The sequence below is a fragment of the Rattus rattus genome, chromosome 5 (assembly GCF_011064425.1).
Source record: "Rattus rattus isolate New Zealand chromosome 5, Rrattus_CSIRO_v1, whole genome shotgun sequence".
NCBI lineage: Eukaryota > Metazoa > Chordata > Mammalia > Rodentia > Muridae > Rattus > Rattus rattus.
In genome coordinates, this window is record NC_046158.1 from 4182169 (window position 1) to 4207348 (window position 25180).

The 25180-nt window shown below is 51.5% G+C and overlaps 1 protein-coding gene across 1 annotated transcript in view; it reads right to left on the reverse strand.

Moving 5' to 3' along the window:
- Positions 1-25180, reverse strand: part of Hmcn2 (hemicentin 2) — a 148212-nt gene that overhangs the window by 10650 nt on the left and 112382 nt on the right. Inside the window, 16 exon segments of the mRNA XM_032902812.1 lie at positions 3809-4078; positions 11720-11801; positions 14334-14524; positions 15422-15556; positions 16797-17010; positions 17940-18130; positions 19011-19145; positions 19352-19486; positions 19770-19877; positions 21079-21243; positions 21900-22021; positions 23228-23384; positions 23913-23936; positions 23939-24039; positions 24667-24811; positions 24886-25027. Of these exon segments, the coding sequence (XP_032758703.1) occupies positions 3809-4078; positions 11720-11801; positions 14334-14524; positions 15422-15556; positions 16797-17010; positions 17940-18130; positions 19011-19145; positions 19352-19486; positions 19770-19877; positions 21079-21243; positions 21900-22021; positions 23228-23384; positions 23913-23936; positions 23939-24039; positions 24667-24811; positions 24886-25027 (2317 nt within the window).

Genomic DNA, 25180 nt, shown 5'->3' on the forward strand with positions numbered 1-25180 from the left:
CTTTGGGCAAATGGCCTTCCAGGGGGCACAAGACAGAGGGAGCCTGGCTCTCCGCTCACCAGCCCTCCGGGGAAATTAACAACAAATTGCAGATGAGCTGTCAAAGAAAAGAACACAGAACATTCCATGGTCAGGATCGTAAACAGTCCATCAGGACGGGGTAATGCCGGGTTCTAGGAAGTGCAGCCCTCAGCTGGGGTCTGGCGATGCCCATCTGGAAGGCTTCTCAGAGCTATCAGTTTCACAACAGAGAACAGCGAGGGAGCTGACTTGTGCAGGGAGGAAGATAAGTGTGATCCAGATCCCCAGAGACCACAGGAGCTCTGAGCCCTTGAATAGCAGGCCACGTTTTAGGAGTCTTGGCCTCTTGTTGCCCACCTCCTAAAAACCAGCCAGGGCCAGAACACATTCTTACACTGATGGGGCAGAGAGAAGAAAAACAGCAGGGAGGAGAGACAGGTTTGCAGTCAGGGAGCCTTAACAAGTTGGACCTTCTGCTGGTGGCCAGGAGAACTCAGCGCTTGCCTAGCTGATTCTACCCCCAGGATTGCAAAACCAAGGCCAACCAAAAAACAACAGAAAAAACAGAACAAGGGTTGGAGAGATGGCGGGTAAAGTACCTGATGTGCAAGCAGGAAGACCTCGGCTAGGACCCGCACATAAAAGCCAGGACACATAATAGTGGTGCACGCACGCCTTTAACTACAGTGCTGGGGGAGACGAGGCTGCAAGAAAGGCAGATCCTGGGGCTTGCTGGCCAGACAACCTAGGAGACTGGTGAGCACTGGGTTAGTGAGAGACCCTGGCTCAAACAAAAAGTAAGGAGGGAGGCTGGAGAGATGGCTAAGTAGTTAAAAGCATGTACTGCTCTAGGGTTGGGGATTTAGCTCAGTGGTAGAGCGCTTGCCTAGCAAGCGCTAGGCCCTGGGTTCGGTCCTCAGCTCCGGGGGAAAAAAAAAAGCATGTACTGCTCTTCCAGAGGACCCAGGTTCAGTTCCCGGCACCGACAACAGGAAGTTCACAGTCATCTGTAACTCCAACGCCCTCTTCTGGCTGTGGGCACCTGCATGCACATGGTGCAGAGAAATTCACATACACATACACACACACACACACACACACACAAATATTTTTTATAGGGTTGGAGAGTGATAGAGGAAGACACTCAGTGTCAATGTCTGTTTCTTCACCTCCACACACATGCACACATTTACATACATACTCTCACACACATACATTCACACTCACATTCTCACATACTCAAACACGAGCACACATACACTCACACACTCACATACAACACATTCACACACACTCATACACACACAAACACACACACACACGCCAAAAAAAAAAAAAACCTTCAAAATCCGTTTACACAACAAAACCATTGAAGGAACTTAAAGCAGGTAAATCCTGAGGTCCACCATGTGGAGAAGGTGGCCATTGTGTGGGCGTGGGTGAGGAGGCTGGGACAGGAAGCTGTTCTTTGTCTCTCACAGCCGAGAGAACTGTAAATGGGAATGTTTACACACAACGAGAAGATACGTCTCCAGGTAGATTATTATGGGATGCCATCCAAGCCAGGCAGAAAAAGGGGCAAGTTTTAAAGCTCGTCTATACGCTGTGAAGGAAGCGGTAAATCCAAGCTTATGGATTTGCAGTTGGAGAGGAAACAAGCAAAAAACGAGTCAGGCATGACGGGTTGTGCTTGAAACACCACCACTAGGGGAGACTGAGGCAGGAGGATTGCTTTGAGTTCTAGCCAGCCTGGGCTACAGAGTGGGAATGTTACAAAACGGAGCTAAACCATTACTAAGAATTACCTAAGCATGGGAGGAAAAAGGCAGCTCCACAAAGTTGTCCTCTGACCGCCACCCAGGGCTGTGACACGCGTATCACGCCCGTGCAAATAGATGAAAAATATAAAAACATTCACCTAAGCCAGTTTCTCTGGCCTTTCTGTAATTAGCATACATGAAGGGAAATAGTAATTTCCACTATTAAATAAAGAGCTAAGTGAACTAAAGAAAGAACTGTGTTGGGGTGAATCCTTCCCCATGCCACCTCCTCTTTTCACGTCTTGATGCTCTAACCCCAGGGGACCTTATTTAGAAATGGGATCTTCCCAGAGAACAGCATGTCAAAATGAGGTCATCAGGGTGAGTCCTTGTCCAGTATGCCTGGTGGCTTTATAAAAAAACACAGGAAATAGAGGCTGTCTCTAGTCACTATTCTTTCAATTGCTGTGGAGAGACACCATGACCAAGGCAATTCTAACGAAAGAAAGCATTTAATTGGGGGCTAGCTTACAGTTTCAGAGACTTAATCCATGATTATCATGGCGGGAAGCAGGCAGAACGGCACTGGAGCAATCGCTAAGAGTTTTACATCTAATTTATAGGCAGCAGGCAGAGAGACAGACACCGGGCCTGATGTGGGCTTTTGAAACCTCAAAGCCCACCCCTAGTGGCGCATGCCCCCTTCAACATGGCCACACTTTCCTTCTAATGCTTCCAAACAGTTCACCAACCGGGAATGCAGCATTCAAATGAATGAGCCTATGGGACCCACCCTCATTCAACCCTTCAAATAGATGGGCGTTCACAGGGAGACAGCCACACAATACAGGCAAAGATTGGGCAACTCTTTCAGAAACCAAGGAATTCCAATGATGGCCAGAAGCTAGGGTCAGAATCTCCTGCATACGCTCAGCGGGAATCAATCCTTCCAAGGCTTTGATTCTGGACTACCAGCCTCTGAAACTGAAAGATCGTGTCTGCTCATTAAGTCCCAGACTATGGGACTTCTATATGTTCACCTCAGAAACCAACACAGAGACCAAGCACAGAGCTTTGCGGTTTGGACTGGGAGCTTGTCACCAGGAGAGAGGAAGAGTTAGGACCAAGTTCTGAAACAGAGGAAAGTCCCTCAGACTTGAAGTCACCCTTGAGCTAGCAACTTCCTCTGGGTATCCAAGAACCACTGATGTCTGGGTACATTTGTTAGCAACTTGCCTTCTTACAGACAAGGGAATCAGGGACCAGAAAGGTTCCCACATTTGCTTGACAAAGGTCAAATCTCAATTTCTACGGAGAGAGATTGTGACCAGGTAGAAATAGATTGGTAATGTCTGTCATAGGCAGGGTAGAGAATGGTCCTTTGGGCAAAGATTTCTACACTATGTGTGGAAATGGATTGGTGATGTCTGTCATTGACAAGAGATACAAACCCATGTCCATGGGGTATTTGGTGTAGAGGCCGACAATCCAGAAACAATATTCTTTTCTTTATGTTGGTTTGAATTGTTTTACTGTGGCTTCTCAGGACACCCCTTTTTGATATTAAAGTTTGCCTTCACCCTAAGGAGAAGGGGGCTGATTAAGGAATCTCTGGTCTGTGGGGGGTCAGTAATGTCAAGTTTCTTCTGATGACCTACCATGGCTGTGTAAGACTTGGGATGACCACTAGTTCACAGATGTTCACAGGAAAGTCCTCAAGGGCATCATAGGTAATCTTATTTGATCTTGCCCTTTTCTCGAGGTTATAGGGTGTCCAAATGGAGGATGTGGGTCAATGTCAGACGACCCAGAACAGCCAGGTTCTCTGGCCAAGCTGAGTGTGGTAAATGCTTAGCCCTTCTGAGATTCAGTTTCCTCAGACAGGATGCTATGGGTAGCTTTCCCACCAGCCTCGTGCTCAGTTTTAACCAAGCGAGTCAGACGCCTGAAGGGCAGTGGCCCAGGCTCTGCTAAGCAGGATACAACCACTAGACTCAGTCTAGAGGCCTAGGTAAAACACTCCTCACCTCTCACGGCCAGCAACGCCTTGGCTGTGGCAGAGCCCAGAAGGTTGTGAGCAACACACTCATATACTCCAGCATCTCCAGCCTCCACGCGTTCAAGCCACAGGCTCCCGTCTGGCAGGGCCCGGAGCCTCCGGCTAGCCTGTAGTGGTCGGCCTGCCCGTAGCCACTCGATTGTGGGCACAGGCTCTCCAGTGGCCCGGCATCTGAGTTCCACATCCACTCCGGACCTCACTGTCATGTCCCGAGGCTCCACCTGGAACACTGGGGCACCTGAGGGAGGAGTGGGGCAGGTTTTAGGGGACAGTCTTGTCTAGTCCAGAGATCTGTGCTCATTTAGAAAACACCAGAAGGTGGGAAGAATATGAGAGTCACACACATTGCTGCCCCACAGCTACCAGCCTCTTCACGCTGCCCTACACATGAGGGACATGCTTTTCCCAGGCAACCACTGTTGTGTGTACACATTGCTGCTTTTGCTCCATCCGCCTCACATTTGATGGTGCCCCCCTACTCCAAGATGATATCACTAAGAGCTTGGGATGTGGCTCAGTAAGTAAGAGTACTAGCTGGGCAAGCATGAGGACCTGAGTTCAAATCCTCACCGCCTATGTTTAAGATGCCAGGCATGCACTCCACTGGTACTTATTCTCTGTACTTCAATCATCCATAGGTCAGACATTTATATTGCCCCACCCCCACCCCAAGGCTCAGGGACCATCAGGGAACACAGGGCAGAAAGTCTGTAAGAGCCAGTAGTCAGGGAAGGCCAGAGTAAATGTGTGTCTTGGATTGGACAGAACCGCTGAGGTTATGAGCTCTCTCTCACCAGACCTTGTACGACCTGCACAGGATCAAACCATTCAACATTTGAACACAGACCTGGGATGAGCTTACGGGCCCCCTCCTCTGAGGAGATGTAGATAGCTGACAACTTCTGGAGAATAAGTTTTCTTTAAGGATGTGGCCCCCAGTATGTTGATCTTGTTCCATCAGATCCCCTCCCCCTCAGGAGTATAGTATATGTACAGCAGAAACTAAACTGGGTGGCTTATAAGAAATAAAAAGAGGGCTGGAGAGATGGTTCAGTGGTTAAGAGCACTGGCTGCTCTTCCAGAGGTCCTGAGTTCAATTCCCAGCAACCACATGGTGGCTCACAACCTTCTGTAATGGGATCTGATGTCCTCTTCTGGTGTGTCTGAAGACAGCTACAGTGTACTCATATACATGAAATAAATAAATCTTTAGAAACAAAAAGAAACAAAGAGAACACTAAGTCAGGGGTGGATGGGTAGGCACTCTGGAGAAGTTAGCAGGAGGAGTGGTGAATATGATTAAGACACACTGTATCAAGTTCTCAGAGTTAAAGTGTTACTTAACAAGCACCAATCATGGCGGTGCGTGCCTGTAATGTAACCCAGTGACATGGAGGGCAGAGAAAAGAGGATTGCTGGGACTTGCTGGCTGCCAGTCAATAGCAACATAGTGGGAAGCCATAGGGCCACAAAACGGCAGGGAGATTCCAACAGTGTGGATGGTGTCACAGTGCTGGGAGAAAGATTGGACGGGTGACACGATCCCAGTCACAGCTTCTTTCTGCTTTTAGTGGAGCAGGAGGTAGAACCCTGGCCACATACACTAGACAAGTGCTCTGCCAAGCTTGCCCTAGCACCCAGATTCCATTTAGATGAAGATCAAGGGCTGGAGAGATGGTTCTCACACATAAAATAAAAAGGTTTAAATCTTAAAAAATAAGAACAAAACTAGAATGTGGAACACCTTGCAGCCATGGCTGAGCAAAGTGGCCCCCCATAAGCCCTCCCTCCAAAAGGATTAAAAACGTTAGCAGAATTGACAAAAATGATTTCAGGGCCCAAGAAGCTAGCCAAAACCTCACAACACACAACACGTTTCCAGAACCTTGGCTGACAACAGTGGCAGCCTGCAGGACTGCCCCGGACTGCTCACCCTACTCCTCACTCGACATGGTATCCCCACAGGTCATCGTGAAAGCCACCAGCTTTCTGTAACCAGGGCCCAGCTGCAGTGTGGGTGGCAGACGAGACATACCCAGAGGCTGAAGTATGCAGGGAAAGGAAACTGGAGGTGACAAATGGCCACTCTAGCAGCCCGGCTGAGGAGTCCAGAGAACCTGCCAGAACTTTGACAACGGCAAGGAGGGTATGAAGGAGACCTGAGCTGGTCAGTCCCTTCAGCTCTGGTGGAAGGGAAAGATTCAGGTAGAGGCAGCCCAGAGACGGATGACCTTTGACCCACTCTGCAGCCACATGAGGCTGAAATTCGTCTCCATGTTTTCTGTCATGCTCACAATGTCTGGATGAAGTAGTTTTGTGGCGGTCACTTTCAGACCTTCCGGCTGCTGAGTCACGCATCTGTGCTCTCCCGTGTGGGCTGGCTGTCATTGCCCCTTCAGGCTGAAAATTTCCTGGTTCCTGATTGAGCCAGGGGGTTTCCATTGCAGCTGTAATCGAATGTCTCACAGCCTTCCTCCTCCATGGGGAGAGAAGGCATGGCCCTCCCCGTCAGACCTGCTCCTCCCAGGCCTCGGCTGACACCCTAGAACACTAGAGGGGCTCAGCATCTTCCCTCGAGCAGCCCAGGGCGTCAGGATTCCCAGTAGGGCTCCCACTAACTGTAGAGAGAGATCTCTCATGGGAAGTGGGGACAGTCCTGTGCCCTCATTAGGCCTGACACGGAGAACAGTGATGGCCCCTGCTCAGGGTGTGGGGGAAGGGTAGGCTGCACTCGTCTATGCATGGCACAGGCTGTGCATGGTGATTGTCATGGAAACTGGAGTAAGGTGACTGTTCTAGCAATATATCTTCCTGCCTCATCCTCTGTTCGTTCTTTCCCCATTTTAAAGTTTTAGTTTAAATTACATTTATTTATCTAGGGGCTGGAGAGATGGCTCAGTGGTCAAGACAGCAAACTGTTCCTGCAGAGGGCTGGGTTTGGTTCCCAGAAACCACGTGACTCATAACTGCTTGTAAACTCCCACTCTGGCCTCTCCAGCCCCTGTATCATGTACACACACCCACAAACATACAGATTTACACACACATACACACACACACACACACACACTCACAGAGAGAGAGAGAGAGTTAAATTTTTAAATATATATTTTTGTGTATATTGTGTGCTGTATGTTGTGTGGTGGTAGTTGTGATGGTGCATGTGAATATATTGTATGTTGTGTATGTGTGTATGTGTTGTGCATGTATATGTGTGTGCATTGTGTGGTGGTAGTGGTGATGGTGTATGTGTATATGGTGTGTGTGTGTGTGTGTGCGCGCGCGCACGCGCATGTGTTGTACATGTGGAGGTCAGAGGACAACGTTCTCTCCCACCACAGGAGTCCCAGGGATTGAACTCAGTCTGTCATTCCCGGTAGCAACCCATATTTACACCCTGAGCCATCTCCTCCGTCCCACAGTCTTTCTTTTGGCTGGAGAAAAGGGAAGGGGCTTTGTTGGGTTTCCTGTCCGTTGTTTTGTGAGATCCTAGCTACATTGCAGATGTTGGCTTCAGTCTCATTCAGCACTCAGAGGAGGTGTCTGGGCCTGGGCCTGGAGAGGAAGTGCCTGGGTCTGGGCCCCGGGAGCCTCAATCTCCCTTACTTTTTCCTTCAGTTTCGTTCTGCTGCCGCATGAAAGTTTCCTGTTGTTCTGAGTGATCACAGGACACACTCAGCTTTGTCTGTTACTGGGTCTACCCCATCCCTGACAAAAGAGCCTGACAAACTCAGGATGAAGGGAGCCCTCGGCAGGACAGACAGTTGTCCTCACATCAGACCGACAGGACAGATGCTCTCTGCCAAGACGGTGGTTACGTAGGGCTGGTGAGGACGGTGACTTTCTAGGGTGACTGATGAGTCAATAATCAGGGCAGGGCAAAGTCGCCAAAGTGTGGACAAGAAAGAAGGAAACAAAGTCTGTTGACACATGACACACAGACGATCCCACTGGGGGAAACCCTAGGGGATCTATGTGAAATTCCCAAGAACTAAAAACCAAGCTGTCAGCCAGGAGGTGGTGGCACATGCCTTTAGTCCCAGCACTCGGGAGGCAGAGGCAGGGGGATCTCAGAGTGTGAGGCCAGCCTGGTCTGCAGAGTGAGTTCCAGGACTAGCTAGGGCTACACAGAGAAAGCCTGTCTTGAAAAACCAAAAAAAAAAAAACCCAAAAAACCAACTAACCAACCAACCAAACAAATAAACAAACAAAACAACTCCAAAAACCAAAACAAACCAAAACAAAGAAATAAAACAAGACAAAGAAAAACCCCAAAACAACATAACAACAACACAAGCTATCAAGGCCACAGGGCATAAGATCAAGATATAAAAAGCCAGGGTGGGCTGAGATGTTGCAGCAGGTCAGAGCTCTGCATAAGCCTCACTATCTGAGTCCAGAGCCTCAGAATTGACACATTCCATCACCTCAGGCCCAGCACTCCTCTGGTAAGATCTGGTAGAAGCCTGCGGGGCCAGGGCCAGTCGGCAGAGAGAGAACCAACTCCCCAAATTTGTCCTCTGACTTCCGAGGGTTGGGCATATAGCTCAAGTCAAAGGTAGAGTGCTTCATTAGCATGTAAAAAGCCTTGGGTTAAATCCCCCAAACTGAAGGCATTGTGGTGGGCCATGCCTGTAACCCTCATACTCTAAGGTAGAGACAGGAAGATTGTGAGTTCAAGACCCGGTGACCTCTCCTACCCCAATCAAATCATTTGTTAATATCTGTCCTAGCAACTGTCCATCTTGTTCGCTGAGGCAGAGTCTGTTCATTGGCCCAGTTGTCCAGCAAGTCCTGGGGATCCATGTCCCCCCACTGCCCAGCACTGGGGTTACAGGGAAATGCCACACACCGAGTTTTAACATTGTTTTTATATTTGTTTCCTCATTTACCAGTGGGTCTGCCATGGTGTATGTGGGAAGGCCAGAAGACGACTTGCGGGAGTCAGTCCTCAACTTCCACTGGGGGAAGACCATGGGTTAAATTTAGGTGGTTAGGGTAGGCAGCAAGTCTCTCACACACTGGACGTTTTTGCTCCTGGGGAGCAAATTTGGGTCTTCGTGTTTGCCAGACAAGCACTTTATTGACCATTTCATTTCCCTGCCCCTGAGGACTTAAAAAAAAAAAAAAAAAAAAGGTATGGAGCTAAACATATAATCCAAAAAGTACAAAATCTATCAGTTAAGTATGGGCTGCCTCTTATTTTACAGTTTAGCCTTTCTTGAAAGGTTTTGTCAAGAAAAGGCACAGACAAGCTGTAGACTGGGAGAAAGAGAATTCATAGCTCAAAGAAGCCAGAACCAAGAAGACTGCCTGGGATCCCATTTGAGAAAGTTCCAGGAAGAGGAAATCTGGAGGAACAAGAAGTGGGCCACTGGTGGGCCTGGGGCTAGCCTGCAGACTGGAATGACTAACGGAACAACAGTCAGTCCCAGGGCTGATAGGAATCTGCCCCTTAGGACAGTGGCCCTGCTTGCACAACTCCATGATTTTATCAGATGAGTACTTTTATTTCTTTTTAAAAGATATATTTTACCCAACCAATGAACAGAAGCTGCTGACCCCTCTGGTTGAATTAGGGAAAAGCTGGAGGAAGCTGAGGGGGAGGGCTACCCTGTAGGAGGTCCAGCAGTCTCAATTAACCTGGACCCCCCAGATCTCTCAGACACTGGGCCACCAACCAGGCAGTGTACACCAGCTGCTATGAGACCCCCAACACATACACAGCAGAGGACTCTCCGGTCTGGGTTCAGTCAGAGAAGATGCACCTAACCCTCAAGATACTGGAGGTTCCAGGGAGTTTAGAGGTCTGGTGGGATGGGTGAGGTTGGGACATCCTTGTGGAGACAGGGGGTCAGTGGGGAGGAGGTATGGGATGTGGAACAATCAGAGGGTGGACCAGGAGGGGAATTAAATCTGGAGTGTAAAAATAAATAAATAAGTAAATAAATAAATAGATTTATTTTAAATTATGTATGTGTGTGGGGGTATGTACTGTGTGTGTGTGTGTGTGTGTGTGTGTGTGTGTGTGTGTGTGTGTGTGTGTGTGTACTCACAGAGCCCAGAAGAGGGTGTTGGGTACCCCTGGAACTGGAGTTAATGGGTGTCGAGAACTGAACTCTGGTCTTCTGAAGGAGCAGTGTTCTTTACAACTCTCTCTCTCTCTCTCTCTCTCTCTCTCTCTCTCTCTCTCTCTCTCTCAGATTTATTTATTTATTTTATTTTATTTTATGTATGTGAGTACACTGTAGCTGTCTTCAGACACACCAGAAGAGGGCATCAGGTCCCATTACAGATGGTTGTAAGCCACCGTGTGGTTGCTGGGAATTGAACTCAGGACCTCTGGAAGAGCATTCAGTGCCCTTAACCACTGAGCCATCTCTCTAGCCCCTTAACAACCTCTCTATTCTAACCACACCCCACCTTTCTAAAATTTTCTCTTTTAGATTAGTGTCACAATGTAGGCTTGGCTTGAAACTCACTTTATGGTCCAGACTACCCATGGGACCTTAGCAGTCCTCCTGCCTTACTCAGGAGTAAGTACCGGGATTTCAGGTCTGGTCTGTGCCGCCACACTCACTCAGTGTGAACCATAGTTGAGCAGAACTGTGGGTCTTTTGTTATACAAAGTCAAGGCAGCCACTAGTGGGGCAAGGGGGTTTGACTGAGATTGTGTGGGGTGCTGGGAGTTGGCGGTGGGTGCTTCAGGGCTTCATACATGGGTTCATCTTCAATGCAATATTTTCTGAAGGGCTAGGGAAATGGCTCAGAGTAAAGTGCTTGCTGCACAAATGTGAGGATTTGTGTTTGATTGAAAGTCATGCAATGCTTGTTTGTAACCCCTGTGCCGGGAAGACAGAAGCAGGAGGATCTCTGCCAGTCAATCTAGTTAAAACAGTGAGCTCCAGATTCCCTGGGAAACCTTGTCTCAGAACAGTGAGCTGGAAAGCAATAGTGGTGAAAGGTAAAAGTTTTAAAGTTGCTCCCCTAGACACAAAGTTTAGAACAGAAAAAAGAAACAGGTTAGGCCCCAAAATTGTACGTTCCAGAAAGCCTCTCCTAGGGCTATAGAATGGGTAATTACATTGGCCAGCTCAACAGCTTTCTCCCAGAAACTAGCTGACCATAAATCTTAGAGAACAATCTTGAGAAGCAGGAAGCTTCTCCCAGGAACTAGTGGACCATAAAGTTAAACAATCTAGAGAAACAGAGAGTTTCTCCTTCTGATTTTTCACTATTATTCTTCACACTTTCCAATGACGCCATCCCTGCCCCCTCGGGTTGTGGTTTCTCCCTTTAAACACCCTTTCTCCCAGCCTTTCGGGGTCGAACTCCACTGCCCCTGCGTGGGATATGAGTCTTGACCCCAGTGCACTGGTTCCTATCAATAAACCTCTTGTGATCATAGCAAAGATGGTCTTGTGTGAGTTCTTGGGGGGTTGCGTCATCCTGAGACTTGAGTGAGGGTCTCCCCGCTCCGGGGGTCTTTCAGTGGAGGGTGCCTAATGTCCACCTCTGGCCTCCACATACTCGTGCATGGGCGAGCATCCTCCCTCCACCCCCAACTGCACACAGAATACTTCTGTAAAATGCCCGAGATTCCTTCGCAGGATTTCCTGTGGCTCAGACAGTGCTAAGCAAGCTCTGAGCTGTGTCTCCAATGGAAGAGCTGTCACCTTAGCCTCAAAGGCAGTTTTGAGTCTTGGATAGAAACAACCATAAGAATAATGGCAACATTTGTTTCAGCCTGAACCTGGGTTACATTTGGGAAATGCTTTCCCGGGGCTTCTGCCACATAATGAACCATATCCAGCTGCAGCTGGCCCCGAGTGCCCTTATCACCTGATCCCCACCTGCTAGGGACAGAGCTGAAACTCACTCTGAAGCACAAGGGTCACCACTTTCTTCACGGAGCCCATCTCGTTCGTGGCCAGGCACTGGTACCGTCCTGCGTCGTCCATCTGCAGGTAGCAAGAGGGGGAGAGGGGTGTGGGTGCTCAGGTGAGGAAGAGGGTGGGTTGGGCACACACAGGTGACTGTACTGAGACTCATCTGACTGGGAAGGGATGTGGGGTGAATAGTGGACAGAGAACCTGGAGTCCTGAAACAGCAAGGGCACCTGAGGCTGTTCATCATCAATGCGGAGAATACAACCCCTCTGCCCTTGGAAGCCCTGGAAGCCCCAGGTGAGTAAGGGTGCGGCTTGTTGCTCTAGGCAGAGTCCGGTGCTAGGGAGAGTACATTCCGGTTTGCTTCTTCCAGACTTTTACATGAACTATTAATGCTTTGCTCTGCCATAGGGATTTGGATGCCCAGGGAATGTTTGCTAAATAATAACGAGCACACTTAAAAATTATTCATGTTCATTGTTTAGTGTGTGTGTGTGTGTGTGTGTGTGTGTGTGTGTGTGTGTGTGTGTGTGTGTGTGTACATCCAAGCACGTGGAGGTCAGAGGTTACCTTTGGGAGTCATTCCTTAGCTCCTCTATCCACCTCCTCTATGGCCTGGAATTTATCAAGTATGCTAGACTTGGTGGGCCAGGAGGCAAAGGGTCATCCTGTCTGTTTCCCCAGGGCTTGGATTATTTGAACTATTAGGCTCAGCTTTTTAGATGTGGATTCCTGGGATCAAACACCAGTCTTCGTGAATCATGACAAACTCTTTGCTGACTGAGCCATCTCCCCAGCCCATGCCTGGTACATTTTAAAGCCTCGAACTCAGGCGTTTGCGCTAGAAGGTGCAGCTCACAGGGTCTCCAGACCAGCATGCAGGGGCTCTGGCACAGTAGCTCTGGTGGCCAAGGACACTCTGACCACACAGGGTCCTGTCCATGACTGGTTTGTGGTGATGCAGGGAGACACCTTCATTCTTTTCTCTTCCTGCTGTTGCTCCTAGATTTATTTTATTTTATTTTTAAAAGCAGAACATGGTGGCGCATGCCTTTAATACCAGCACGCAAGAGGCGCACAGGCAGGTGTATAGCATTCAAGGCCAGCATGCACTACACAGTGAGTTCCAAGGCAGCTAAGGCTACATAGTGAGACCCTGTCTCAAAAACAAAACAAAACACAAAACAAAACAAAACCCAAAGCAAACCAACAACAAAACACCCCAACACCCCCAAAACCAAAATAAAAACCCTCTCTCTTTTGTTTCTTTTTTTTTTTATCTTTTTTTTTTTTTTTTTTTTTTTCGGAGCTGGGGACCGAACTCAGGGCCTTGTGGTTGCTAGGCAAGCGCTCTACCACTGAGCCAAATCCCCAACCCCCCCCCTCTTTTAAGAGAATATCTCTGTGTAGCCCCTGCCTGTCCTGGAACTTGCTCTGTAGGCCAGGCTGGCCTTGAACTCATGAGCCCCAACCTGTATCTATCCAAGAGGTGGCTCCCAGGGCCTGAAGAGACACAGCTGAGGGTGGGGATCTGGCGGCCAGATCCACATGGGTGGGGTCCCGTCACTACCCTGTTACCACATCTATGGAGATTCAGTTTCCCAGTCTCTAAAAGAGCCACGCCTTTAATCCCAGCTCCGGGGAGGCAGAGGCAGGCGGATCTCTGAGTTCAAGGTCTACAAAGGAAGTCCCAGGACGGCCGGGGCTACAGAGAAACTCTGTCTTGAAAATCAAAACCGGGCTGGAGAGATGGCTCAGCGGTTAAGAGCACAGACTGCTCTTCCAGAGGTCCTGAGTTCAATTCCCAGCAACCACATGGTTCACAACCATCTGTAATGGAATCGGATGCCCTCTTCTGGTGTCTAAAAGCAGCAGCAGTGTACCTCATATGCATAAAGTAAATAATTCTTAAAAAAAAAAAAAAGAAAATCAAAACCAACTCCCCTCCCCACCCCAAAACAATAACAAACACCAAGCAAATGACAACAAAAATCCAGTCTCTAAAAGAACAGGAGCTGCTGGAACTGGTGCAGGTGTCCCCAAGACTCTTGCAGGGGTCCCCAGGACTGTCACAGATATTAAAATCACTGCAGCTGCTATTGCACTGTATCTGTCTTTTTTTTAACACACACACACACACACACACACACACACACACACACACACACACACAGACTGCACATGTGTTTTGCCTGCATGCATGTCTGTGTGAGGGTGTCAGATCCCCTGGACGAGGAGTTACACACAGTTGCGAGCTGCCCTGTGGGTGTTGGTCCTCTCGAGCAGCCTCTGTTCTTAACCGCTGGGGTCTCTCTCTAGCTGCACTACCCGTCTTTAATCACTGTTTGCATGGTTCCTAACTGGGCAGATCCGAAGCCTATCATGACACGGTACCAGGCCTGACTGGTCAGTTTCAGTGTCGCTAGCCCCTGGAAGGTGGGGTGCAGGTGAAAGCTGAGAGAGGAGCTTCCCACGGGGAACAGGCAAAGTCAGCCTCCTGCATGCACTGTGGAGGGAAGTGCCTTTAGACTGTAGAGGGTGGTGCTATCCTAAAAATCCTCTCAACTGCTGTAAAAAGCACAGGACGGGGGCCCCCCGCCTTGCCTTGGTCCTGGGGATGGTCAGGGAGCCGTTCTGCAGCTGCAAGTAGACGCGGCTGATGGGCAGTGGAAGGCCATCTTTGGACCAGTGGATGTCTGGAGCTGGGTCTCCACGAACCACGCAGTGTAGCTGGATGCTGCCCCCTACAGGTTCTACCAGGTAGGAGAAGGCTTCCCCTTGTAGGACCGGAGCCTCTGCAAGAGCCAAGACAAATTAGCCAGGAGTGAAGTGTCCTTGTAGCCCATCATTTCATCAACCCACTACTAAACTCTGTTCAGCCCCTGCCTTCCTCTGAGCGCTAAAGGAGCCCCTGCTGGCCCAGCATGGCTGTACACAGTCCATGCATTGGGAGGGCAAACACCTTCTGTGTTGCTGCCCATAAACTGGCAGTGGTCACCAGGAACTCATGCTTTGATCGATTAGTGATGTCTGAGTGGACACAGGAAGGAATCTGACTTCTATGTGTCTGCCATACTGGTAGACACGCAGATAGAGCACCCCAGCTTCGGATCACACTGCCAGGTACTTTGGAGAAGAACGGTAGAAACGTGAATGCTGGGGCACCTGTCGGACAGGAGCTAAGGGACTCATTTAACTCCCTAGGCACTGTTGGCTGTTCTGGGCTGGTTTCCACGGTTCCTGGGGTCCTGAGATTGAATTGATCCAAAGCAATGCAGACCCAGTGTCTTGGGTTATCTTGTCTCCAGCAAGACCCACCCAAAGTTAAGCAAAAACCCCAGTGTTCTGAGGGCTACGCATGCCAAGGGGACATCAGCAGGCTGGCAAGCACTGGCCCTATCCCAGCCCCAACAGCCTCCTCCTCCCCTGGTACTTCCCGGCAGCATCTAGGACTGTCAGAAGAGCGAGTGTAAAGTACAGTTTTCTGTACTGACCTCCCTCCCCCAAGGATGTGTGTACAGAGTACAGTAGAACTCAGCCCCTGGCAGTGTATAAAGTCCCCCAGGGGCTCCTGACACGCACAGGTTAAAATGTCACTAGCTAGAAGGCAGGAAGCTGATTTCTTAAACATCAGAAAACGGGGTGGGTTACAGGAGGGCGATAGAGGAAGCTCACGTGGGCTCCCATGCTACCTTTCACATGGACGAAGCTGACAGCCTGCACACGGCCAACTCTGTTCTCAGCCCAGCACATGTACACGCCACTGTCCTCTTTGGTGACGGCTGCCCGCTGCAGGGTGCTGCCCCCATCCTGCTCAGACACCCCCTCTGTGGTGGGAAAAGAGATGTCCGCCGCTCTTAGTCTGCAATAAGGGCCTCCCCTCTGTTCTTGGTCACTCTACAGAGGTGTGTGTGTCCGGAAGGTGCTTAAGAGGGATGCAGAGACAAATGGGATGGTCCCTTCTCCATGGATGATGGGATGGGAGGGTCCCTTCTCCATGGGTGGTGGGCTGACCAAGCAGATCTTTTTTTTGGGGGGGGGAGGTGGGAACAAGCCACAGAGGATCTGGCCAGAGAGTTTGCCTGTTTTGTGATTTCCAGGCGACAGTCAAGGGTAGACCTTTGGGGGTCTATTAACATAAATAATCAGACAAAAAAAAAATCACAGGCCTGTGATCCCAGTGCTCGGGAACCAAGATAGTAGGTCTAGGAGCTCAAGGCCAGCCTGCGCTACAGAGAACCCTGTGAGTTCTCCGATTGGCCAGACTGACCAGCCAGTGAGTCCCAGAGATGCCTCTGTCTCTGCCTTCCTGGTACTGGGATCATAGACGCACACCACTATATCCAGTTTTTTGCCATGGGTGCTAAGAATTCGAACTCAGGTCCTCTGTAGATACTGCCCTTCCTCCCCGTGGGTCAGACATAGTCTCCATGACAGACACTGCTATTGTGGGGGAATTTATTCGGGACGCCAAGTGTATTTCTGTGTTGGGTCATCTTGTCCTTGGCACCTGTGCATTTCTCTGTGTCATAGAATGGCTGGGACGTCTACCGTAACTCCCTTGTAAGGCGCACAGAGAAACCCAATCTGCAGGTGCATAGGGGGGCTCGGCAGACCTGGCCTCACATCTGGGTGATGCTGTCCACAGTAGAACATGTCATTTCCAGGGGAGGGCACGCAGCAATTCACTAACTAAGCAGGCACTTGTCAGGGGTCTACTGTGTACTCTGAACCCCTGTGTTTCCCTGCTGGGTCTCAGAAGGGAAGACAGAGTTGCCTCCTATGGGAGCAGCATCTCAGGGCAAGAACACAGGTATCCCCTCTTGACCTAAGGTCTCTGGGACTGAGTCTTCTGTTCAGATGGCTTCCTGCTAGCTCTAACATACAGCTCAGGGTGCGCTCACAGGCAGGCTCTCTGTGTTTCCTTGTATAACCTGGACACCCAGGGCCTGAAGGACCATCTGACACCCTCTTCCACTCTATCTACTGCACTGGTCTCTGAACCCACTTCCTCTTCTACCTCCCCAGCCTCAACTCTGATCACCCCTGGCTCCAGGAGACCCAGACCTGTGACAGGCTGGTCGTTGATGGTCCAGCCAATGCGGGGTGTTGGGCTGCCCCTGGCCGCACAGCGAAGCCATAGCCTGTCCCCAAGGCGCAGACTGCGGTCCCCGGGCAAGGTGGTAAGGACAGGCAGCGTCAGGATAGTGAGATGCACACGGCGGCGGGCACGGCCCACGGCGTTCTCTGCGGTGCAGATGTACGTGCCTGCATCCTGGCCCTGGAGGGAGAGGGAGAGGGAGATTCAGGATAGCGACTACCTCTTTACCTAGCCTGGGCCAAAATCCTTGGAGACCCATTCTCTACAGGTTCCCGTGAAGCTTCCAAGCTAGAGAAGCAGAGTGACTCTTCCTAGCTCCTAAGGTTCCCGTGAAGCTTCCAAGCTAGAGAAGCAGAGTGACTCTTCCTAGCTCCTACAGGCAGCAGTGGGCCAAACAGACTTCTCTGAGGCTAGGCAGGGTGTCTCCATGCCTTCCCTTTAAAAAAAAAATCACTCAAGCTCCGATCACATGACCAGAGTCAAGAGACCTAGTCCTGTTTCCTGACATTGTACTGGGTGCTGGGCTTTGTGATCCAACTGACACATGCCAACTTATCCATGTTTGAAACACCCAAGAGGTTGCTCCTACCTTTGGGGAGAAAATCCAGTGAGGTTCTGAGGGGGCATGTTCTGCAGGGGACCCTGAGGGCTCCTCACTGCTGTGGGGACAGGGTCTGGGGCCCTGATAACCCACACAGTCATGTGTCACAACACAGCTGCCAGGTCATTCCAAGAGTGGCTTCTTTTGCAGTACTGATGATCAAAGGGGCTGGCACCCCAGAGCCCCGGCTCAATACCTCCTTTGGAACGTGGACAACATTCAGTGCTGAGATTGGTTGAGAACAACTGGTCCACTTGGGAGACACTAAGTTGTCACTATTCTTCTCTGGGAGGTGGCTGCGGAGGTCATTTCAAACCTGGATTCTGATCACGGACAGAAGCTGTCTTGGGATATCCAGCTGCCTCTGCCTCTTGGCTTATCCTCGTGGGATGCTAACACTGCCCTCCCAAGTTCCCAGGGGCTGAAGGGCCCAGGGATAGCCGTGGTGAAGCAGGTGGTACTCTGCCACCCGAGGGCCACACTCATTGATCTTGGACCTGGGTCTCACCTCAGAGTTCTTTACCAGGAGCTCCCCAGAAGGCTGCAGGGTAAACTTGCCCTCAGCTCCAGATACCAGGTGGCCATCCTTTTCCCAGGTGATGGCTGGCTTGGGGCTGCCCTTGGCTGTGCAGGGCAGGAGGGCGTGGGAGCCCTCAGTGGTGGACAAATCTGGGAGACCATTCTCAATCACAGGTGGGACTGCGGGAAGAGAGATGCTCATCTGGGGCTGGGCTGAGCTTGCAGTTTGGCTTCTCTGTGCCAGGGCCTGGTTAGCGCTCAACCCTTCTCAACTTCTCCTACCAACTTCCAAGCCCTAGGTCATTGCCCGTGGTCAGAACGATCTGAGGATTCTGTATTTGGCAATGTTATGACCTATTATAGCTGTGTGCCCAGGCGTGTACACACAGGTGTATGTGTACGTGCGCGCACACACGCAATGACTTGAAGCGCTGTGGTGGGGGCAGAGGCCATCTAAGGCTCCATTAGCACAGACTCCCAGTGTATGACAACCTCAGAGAGCATGTGTAGCAGAACTTGTGTATTTCCTTGCCCCCATAGACTATTCTAGGGATACAGTGGAGGGCCCAGGCAGGTACAGTTTGTTTCGTCCATCGGGTAGCATTTGTCTATGCGGGGTAAGCAGGGTCAGGAGAGGCATAGAGCCAGGAGACACTCTGGATTCATGGCAAAGCCTGACCCTAGCCATAGAGCCATGGTCATCCAGTTATCCTGTCAACAGCTTCAGGGACAGAGCACCCTGGGGCCCATTGAGCAGACCTTTGGCAGATCATGAGGCTCAAACTAAGGAAGAGCCATATAGAAGCTTCTGGAGCAGGGGAAATAACTTCTGTCACTAAGTTACAAAGGGAGAAGAAAGGCCAAGGAAGCATGCCAGGTTGGAGAAGGCAGAGGGTGAGTGTTTATGACTGGAGCCAGCCAGACTGGACAAGAGAAAGTTCCCTCAGCAGTGCTGGGTAAGGAAGAGGTGGGATGTGTCAGCAAGGGCAGGAGTAGACTAGGAAGAGAGCATCTCAAACTCTAGGTCACCATGTCTCCTGCAGGTCCTTCCTGGACCCACCTTGTACCACCAGCCTGGTCTTTGCCATGGCACTGCCCACGCTGTTCTGGGCAATGCAGAAGTAGTTCCCGGCATCCTCTGGGCTGGCGTGCATGATCCGCAGCTGGCCGCTGGGGAGGACCTGCATATGAGCTCCTGGATTTGGATAGAGTAAGTTAAGGCTAGTATCTGCGTTGGGGGAAGCGTCTAGAAGGATGTGGTGTGAAATGATCTGTCGGATTTGCTGGTGTCCCAGAGGGCAGGAGGTGGGACCACGTCTTAGACCCAGGGATGAGGGTGGGGTCTCCTGGGTAGGAAGGGGGACCACCTTGCCCTTCCTGCTGGCCACTGTGAGGTCTCACCTTCAGGGATGCTGAACCCCTCCTTCTGCCAGATGATCATTGGCTGGGGGACGCCAGAGGCCTCACAGGGCAGCAGCACCTCCTCTGATGCCACGACCTGAACCACGCTGGGGAGCGGCTTTACCACAGGGGAGGCTGTGAGCACAGAAGACAGAGGTCCCTCCAACAGGTATCCCTCTAACCAGGGTTTATATCGAAGGAGAGGGATTTTAGGGGGAACAGGGGCTCTGAAGCCTCACGCCAGCAACAAGACTGCAGGGAACTGGCTCTCTCCCCAAGATTCCAAACTAGGAATTAGTTTAAGTTAGGCTGGGGGCATCAGGGGCTGAGGCCTCCCCTGTACTCCCAGTCCTACCTGTCTCCATGTCTCCAGCACCCCCCAACTCCTTTTACCCTGGGGCCTCAGGTGGGCACTTACCTTGCACTGTGAGGACCATGTGCTTGCGGGCCACCCCCACAGAGTTTCGAGCTGTGCAGGTGTATCGGCCAGCATGGATAGGGAGGGCCTGCTCAATCTCCAGGGCTCCTGTGGGTGGGAGCCGGGCATGGTTGGGGAGGAGGGATGGGATGTGGGGGAGGAGGGATGGGATGTGGGACAGGAGTCCCTACTGACAAAGTGGGTAGGGCTGTTACCAACACTCTTTCAAATGGTGGGTAAAGCTCACGGGGCACAGAGGGCATGGGAACAAGTTCTAAGCCCGCCATGCTCCCTGCCTTCTACTCTCCGGGCCTCAGTTTCTCCATGTACATGATGAGAAGTAGACAAGATGGGCTGCGGGGCCTCAGGGGTATGGGACCTCAGGGTCAGTTGCTCCTTGCTGGGATCCACTGCTCCCCACAATGTGCTCCCCTCAGAAGCCTCTCAGGACTCCCTTCTGCTCTCCCGGGTTGGAAAGAGGGTAGCAGGCAGTGAGCCTCAGCTTAGCCTTCTTACTGCAAAGTGGTTTGGCGATATTACCTGGGGACCCCTGGGGCCTGCTCTGGGGGACTGAGGTCACTAGTCTATAGCTGTAGAGTGGAAGGAGAGATCCACTGCACCTAGAGAGTCTGAGAAGGAGTCTGAGAAGCAGAGCTGCCCTGCGCAGTGATCTTGAGAGCAGGCTTCCCTAAGTAGCAGGAGCATTCACTTAGGGAGTTGCTACAACCACTTTGTATACTTGTACATCTGAGAAGAAATGTAATTGCTTTTTGAGACAGGGTCTCATGTAGCCCAGGCTAGCCTTGAACCTACTATGTAGCTGAGGATGACCCTGACATTCTGATTTTCCTGCCTCCACCTCTCAAGTACAGGAATAAGCCAGCTTTACGTGGTGCTGGGGATGGAGCCCAGGTCTTCCCACAGTCTAGGAGAGTGTTCTACTGAGTGGGCTCTATTCTCAGCCCAGCAAAGGCACTGTACCAATCTGTTCTCCAGATTCCATCAATAATAGGACCTCTCAAACACTAAAGGGTCAAGAGCATGCTTTTAAAATAAAGGTCAGCTATCTTTACCAATACTCCCACAGATTTTTCTTTTATCAGAAAACCCTGATTTTCCTCTGGTGAGCTTCAGATAGCAGACACTACACAGGAAGGGGTACTGAGGTTCAGAGAGGGCAAGGGTCTTCTCTCAGGATGCACAGCAAGGTGAGTAAACCTTGCTTCTTTCCTGCTGCCCAGAGCCTGTCCACACCCTCAGTGCAGTTTCCTTTCTCCCCAGAGGCATCTCTGCGCTCTCTGTAACTTACCGGAGGGCAAGACTCGGTAACCACTGCCCCTTGCTCCCAGCTGGGTGCCTGCCTTGCTCCAGGACACTGCTGGAGCTGGTGACCCTGTGCTGTGGCACGTGAGGACCACAGGTGCCATCCTGGTCACTGTGAAATGTGTCTGGTCGTCCGCAATGGTGGGAGGCACTGGAACGCAAGACAAGTCCTTGCTGAGGTGCAGAGGGGACAGGTGGCCACGGGACCTCGGGGACAGAACTGTCATGAAGGGAGGCTAGGACATGAGGTGGCGTGAGAGACGGAAGCTTTGGGAAAGGCAAAGTCATACTGCACCCTCAGAGGATATTTTTGGGCACAAGATAGTCATGAATAGCTTCCTGTAGAGACGTTAGCCTGGTGACTGTGGAGAAGGGCTCTGGGAGAGGTGACGCATAATTGAAATTCTGAGGAAAAGCAGGTGTTGGTTGGGTGAAGGAAGCATGTTTCTGGCAGAGGGAACAGCTCGTGCAGAGATCTGAGGCAAGCAGAGGCATAGCTGGTCCCAGGGCAAGCCATGGGGCAAGCTGAACCTGGTGGGAGGGGGCATCTGTGGGGTTGGACCACACCGGACCTCGCAGGCCCAGCTGAGACTTTAGCCTGCCTTGAGGTCCCAGGCAGCTGAGGAAGGAGCAGATTTGGCTTCAGACTGTTGTAGATTAGACAGTGTCTGAGTGCTGAGATGAGCGTGACCCAGGAGAGCTTCCTGGAGGAGGTGTCGTAAGATGCCCAGAAGTCTTGGGGTGAAGCCAGCACAAGTCCCTGCTGGCAGGAGGGCTCCCATATTTCCCACCTCTGCCAGGACTTACCGTGGACAGTCACCTGGTAGCGCCTGCGGGACTCGCCCATCTCATTGCTCGCCACACACTCAAACTGGGCTGAGTCCTCAGGGCTGGGAGCTGTGAGGAGCAGGGCACTGGAAGGCAGGAGCCTGGGACAGACAAATGGATGGCTGGAGTGAACCAGTGCAGTCTCCCCACCCCGGGCCTACCCTGCATCTATTTCTAGACATGACTTAAGGTATCTTCTAGGGCCTCAGAGGCTCAGAGGACTCCCTACTCTCCTGGGCAGTAACTCCAGCTCCAGGGGGTCTGAGACCCTCTTCAGGCCTCGTGAGCTGCCGCACACATGGGATATACTCAACACAGACAGACATCACACACGGAAAAAAGAAGTTTCTTCTAGAACGTTCTAGTCCTAAAAGCCTCTGCTACTGGGCATGTAGATGACTTTCATGTGCACTGATGCTGCTCTGGGACAGCGTGTCATCGATGGCGCACATAGCAAACTGCCCATTGGCTGCATGTGATACGCGGGCAACACTCGAAGCTCTCAGAAGTAGCCACAGGCTTCTGTTGGGGATTTGATTTGTGCTTACACAGGAATTCGCACACCCTCTGTGGGTTCCTGCCAACCGTTGATTTTTTTGACTGGTCAATAAAGGCCAGAGGCCAATGGTTGGGCAGGGGGACAGAGGAGGGGCTTTTAGGATTTCTGGGCAAGAAATATAGAGAAGAGAGAGGAATGCTGCCATTAGGAGGGCGGACCATGCAAGAAAGGGTGCAGGAGAGAGAGCCCGCAGAATTGTAAGACTTATAAGTCCCAGGGGCCACTCCGCTGATTGGGTCTTGAATGGCAGAGATGAAATATTAACTCAGGAATATCAGAGGGGAGTGTGCTAGCCGCGTGGAGGTCCAAGAGTGGCCCAACCATTGAGTTAGCCAAGGCATATTAAATAGAAAGGTGGCGTGTGTGTGTGTGTGTGTGTGTGTGTGTGTGTGTGTGTTTCGTTTGTGAATCCAGAGCTCTTGGACAGGTGCAGAGCGGTGTGCACACCCGACGGGGGCATAGAGCAGACTTTAACTATTTACTGCTGCAGGCTTCCTGTATGCCCAGCAACTGACCCGCCACAGACCCCGCCCCGCCCCCCAGTTCCTCCATGCCCTATTTTCAATGTGCTGAATAAATCATGTACGTTTTTCTGTGGGGCCATGTGTTCAAGCATCTTCTCTTCTGCCAGGGGGCTGCCTCGGTGTCACAATTTACTCCTGGCATCTGTGGTCACTGACCCTGCCACACGCTGTGTGATAGCCCCCGATCTTCGGTATATCTACACCATAGATGAACTGTTCATTACCGGTAGGCGCCTTGCTGCAGGCGGAAGTCCAGCTTCTGCCCATCCTTCCACCAGGTCACCAGGGGCTTGGGAGAGCCGCTGGCCTCGCAGGGCAGTGAGGCCGGGCTGTGGGCAGTCAGGGTCAGGTTGGAGGGACCAGGGGCAATGGCTGGGGGCTCTGGGGAGAGGTTGGTTATTAGAAACAGGCATAAGGTGGGCATGTGGGAGCTCTCTGAGACTGCACTCATAACTGGGACACTGGCTGCCTGCCATCTTCAACCCATCCCAGGGAGCTGGGGGAAGGGAGGGGCACTCTCCAGGGAGAACTAACAAGGAACAATGGATTGGTTGGGCCTTTTGAGTCCCTGAACCTGGTGCCTTCCTGACATCCCACACTTGAAGGACGCCACCAGGGCTTCTGTCCATCAGTCCTGCTTAAGGTCAGAGTCCTGCAAGGTAGTAACACTGTCACAGGAGGAAAAGCTTGAGCGGAGGACCCAACTCAGTGGCTTTGAGCTGGTTCCCATGGAACATGTGCCTTTAAGGAAGGGTGTATGACATATGTGTCCTCTGACTACATATGGGTAAAACCGTTCTCTCCTGAGCGTTATAGCTGAAATCCCCTGAGAATCATTGCTTTTGGCCCCTGGCCCCTGGCAGGAATGGATGCTGAAGGCAGGAGGGTGCTTTTCCCCCGCCCACCTACCAAAGACTCTGAGGTCTAGGCCTTCCGGTCAGAGCCAGCAGAGTTAGATGCTAGGCAGAGGTAGTGTCCGGCATCCTGTGCCAGGACTGGATGGATCCTCAGTGAGCCCTCAGGCAGAAACTCTAGCCTGGAACAGAGAGAGGGGTTGTCCTGGAGGTAGGCGGATGGGGTGGTGAGAGGGGCTGGATCCCTGACTGTGTTGCCCCCAGCTCTCTCTGCAAAAGGGTTAGGAGTCAGTCCTGCACTTGGGAGACTGATATAAAGCTACACACACTACCAGAGAGGACAGGAGCGGCTGCTCCCGGGGACAGCAAGCTCACTATTTCTGAGAATGGCCTCAATGGCCAGGCTGTTATGTAAATCCCGCCCTCGGGTGCAGTGGATTGGACAGAGGATGTTTTCATCACACAGGCGGGGCCAATGGCATTGCGTGCAGTGGGAATTTGGGTTCGATATTCACAGAGGGCTTGCTGCTTCCACAGGTTGTGTGAGCAGGGGAGCTGTAAACTTGGGGTGGAGAGGGGGTACCTGTCATGTTTATAGAGGTAGGAGAGAGATAAAGAGGGTGAGAAGACACTATATAGAGAGAAACAGATGGACAAGGTCATAGTGCGCCTGTCCTTGTGATCTGAGAGTCACGCACACCCCTTGTAAAGTCACTTTTCTGCTCCAACTGCCCGGAAGAGTTTCTGATTGGCAAAGAGGAGCCTAAACCCAAGATCCTCCTAAAGCCCCCTCTCCTTTTGACTCCCACCTGGGGCTCCCAGGGTCCAGAGGGATCCCATCCTTCCGCCAGCTCACGAGAGGCGTGGGCACACCGTGGGCCTGGCAGGGCAGCAGGGTTGTGCGGTTCACTGAGACGTTCACAGCATTCGGTCCTGGCTGGATGGTGGGTGCCACTGGGGAGGGGCAGAGGGCAGGGCTGGGAGCCTGTGGCTCTGAGGGGAAGGTGGGCAGGGAGGGGGACACTCACTGTGAATCTCCACGTGGAAAGCCACGCTGGTGCTGCCTGCTGTGTTGCGGGCTGTGCAGCTGTAGTCCCCACCGTCTGCTGTGCTCAGTGCCTGCAGCTTGAGGAATCTGCCCTTCTCTGGAAAGTGAGTGTGGGCATCTGCCTGTAGAGTGTCCCCCAGAGGAGGGGAGAGAGGGATCTTTATTGGTGCTTGGCTGTGACCTTGATCTCATGGGTTCAGAAGTGAGTTCTGAGTTGGCCTCCTCTTGCTGGGAAAGCCAGGGGTAGGAGGACATACATGTCTTGTTGGAGATAA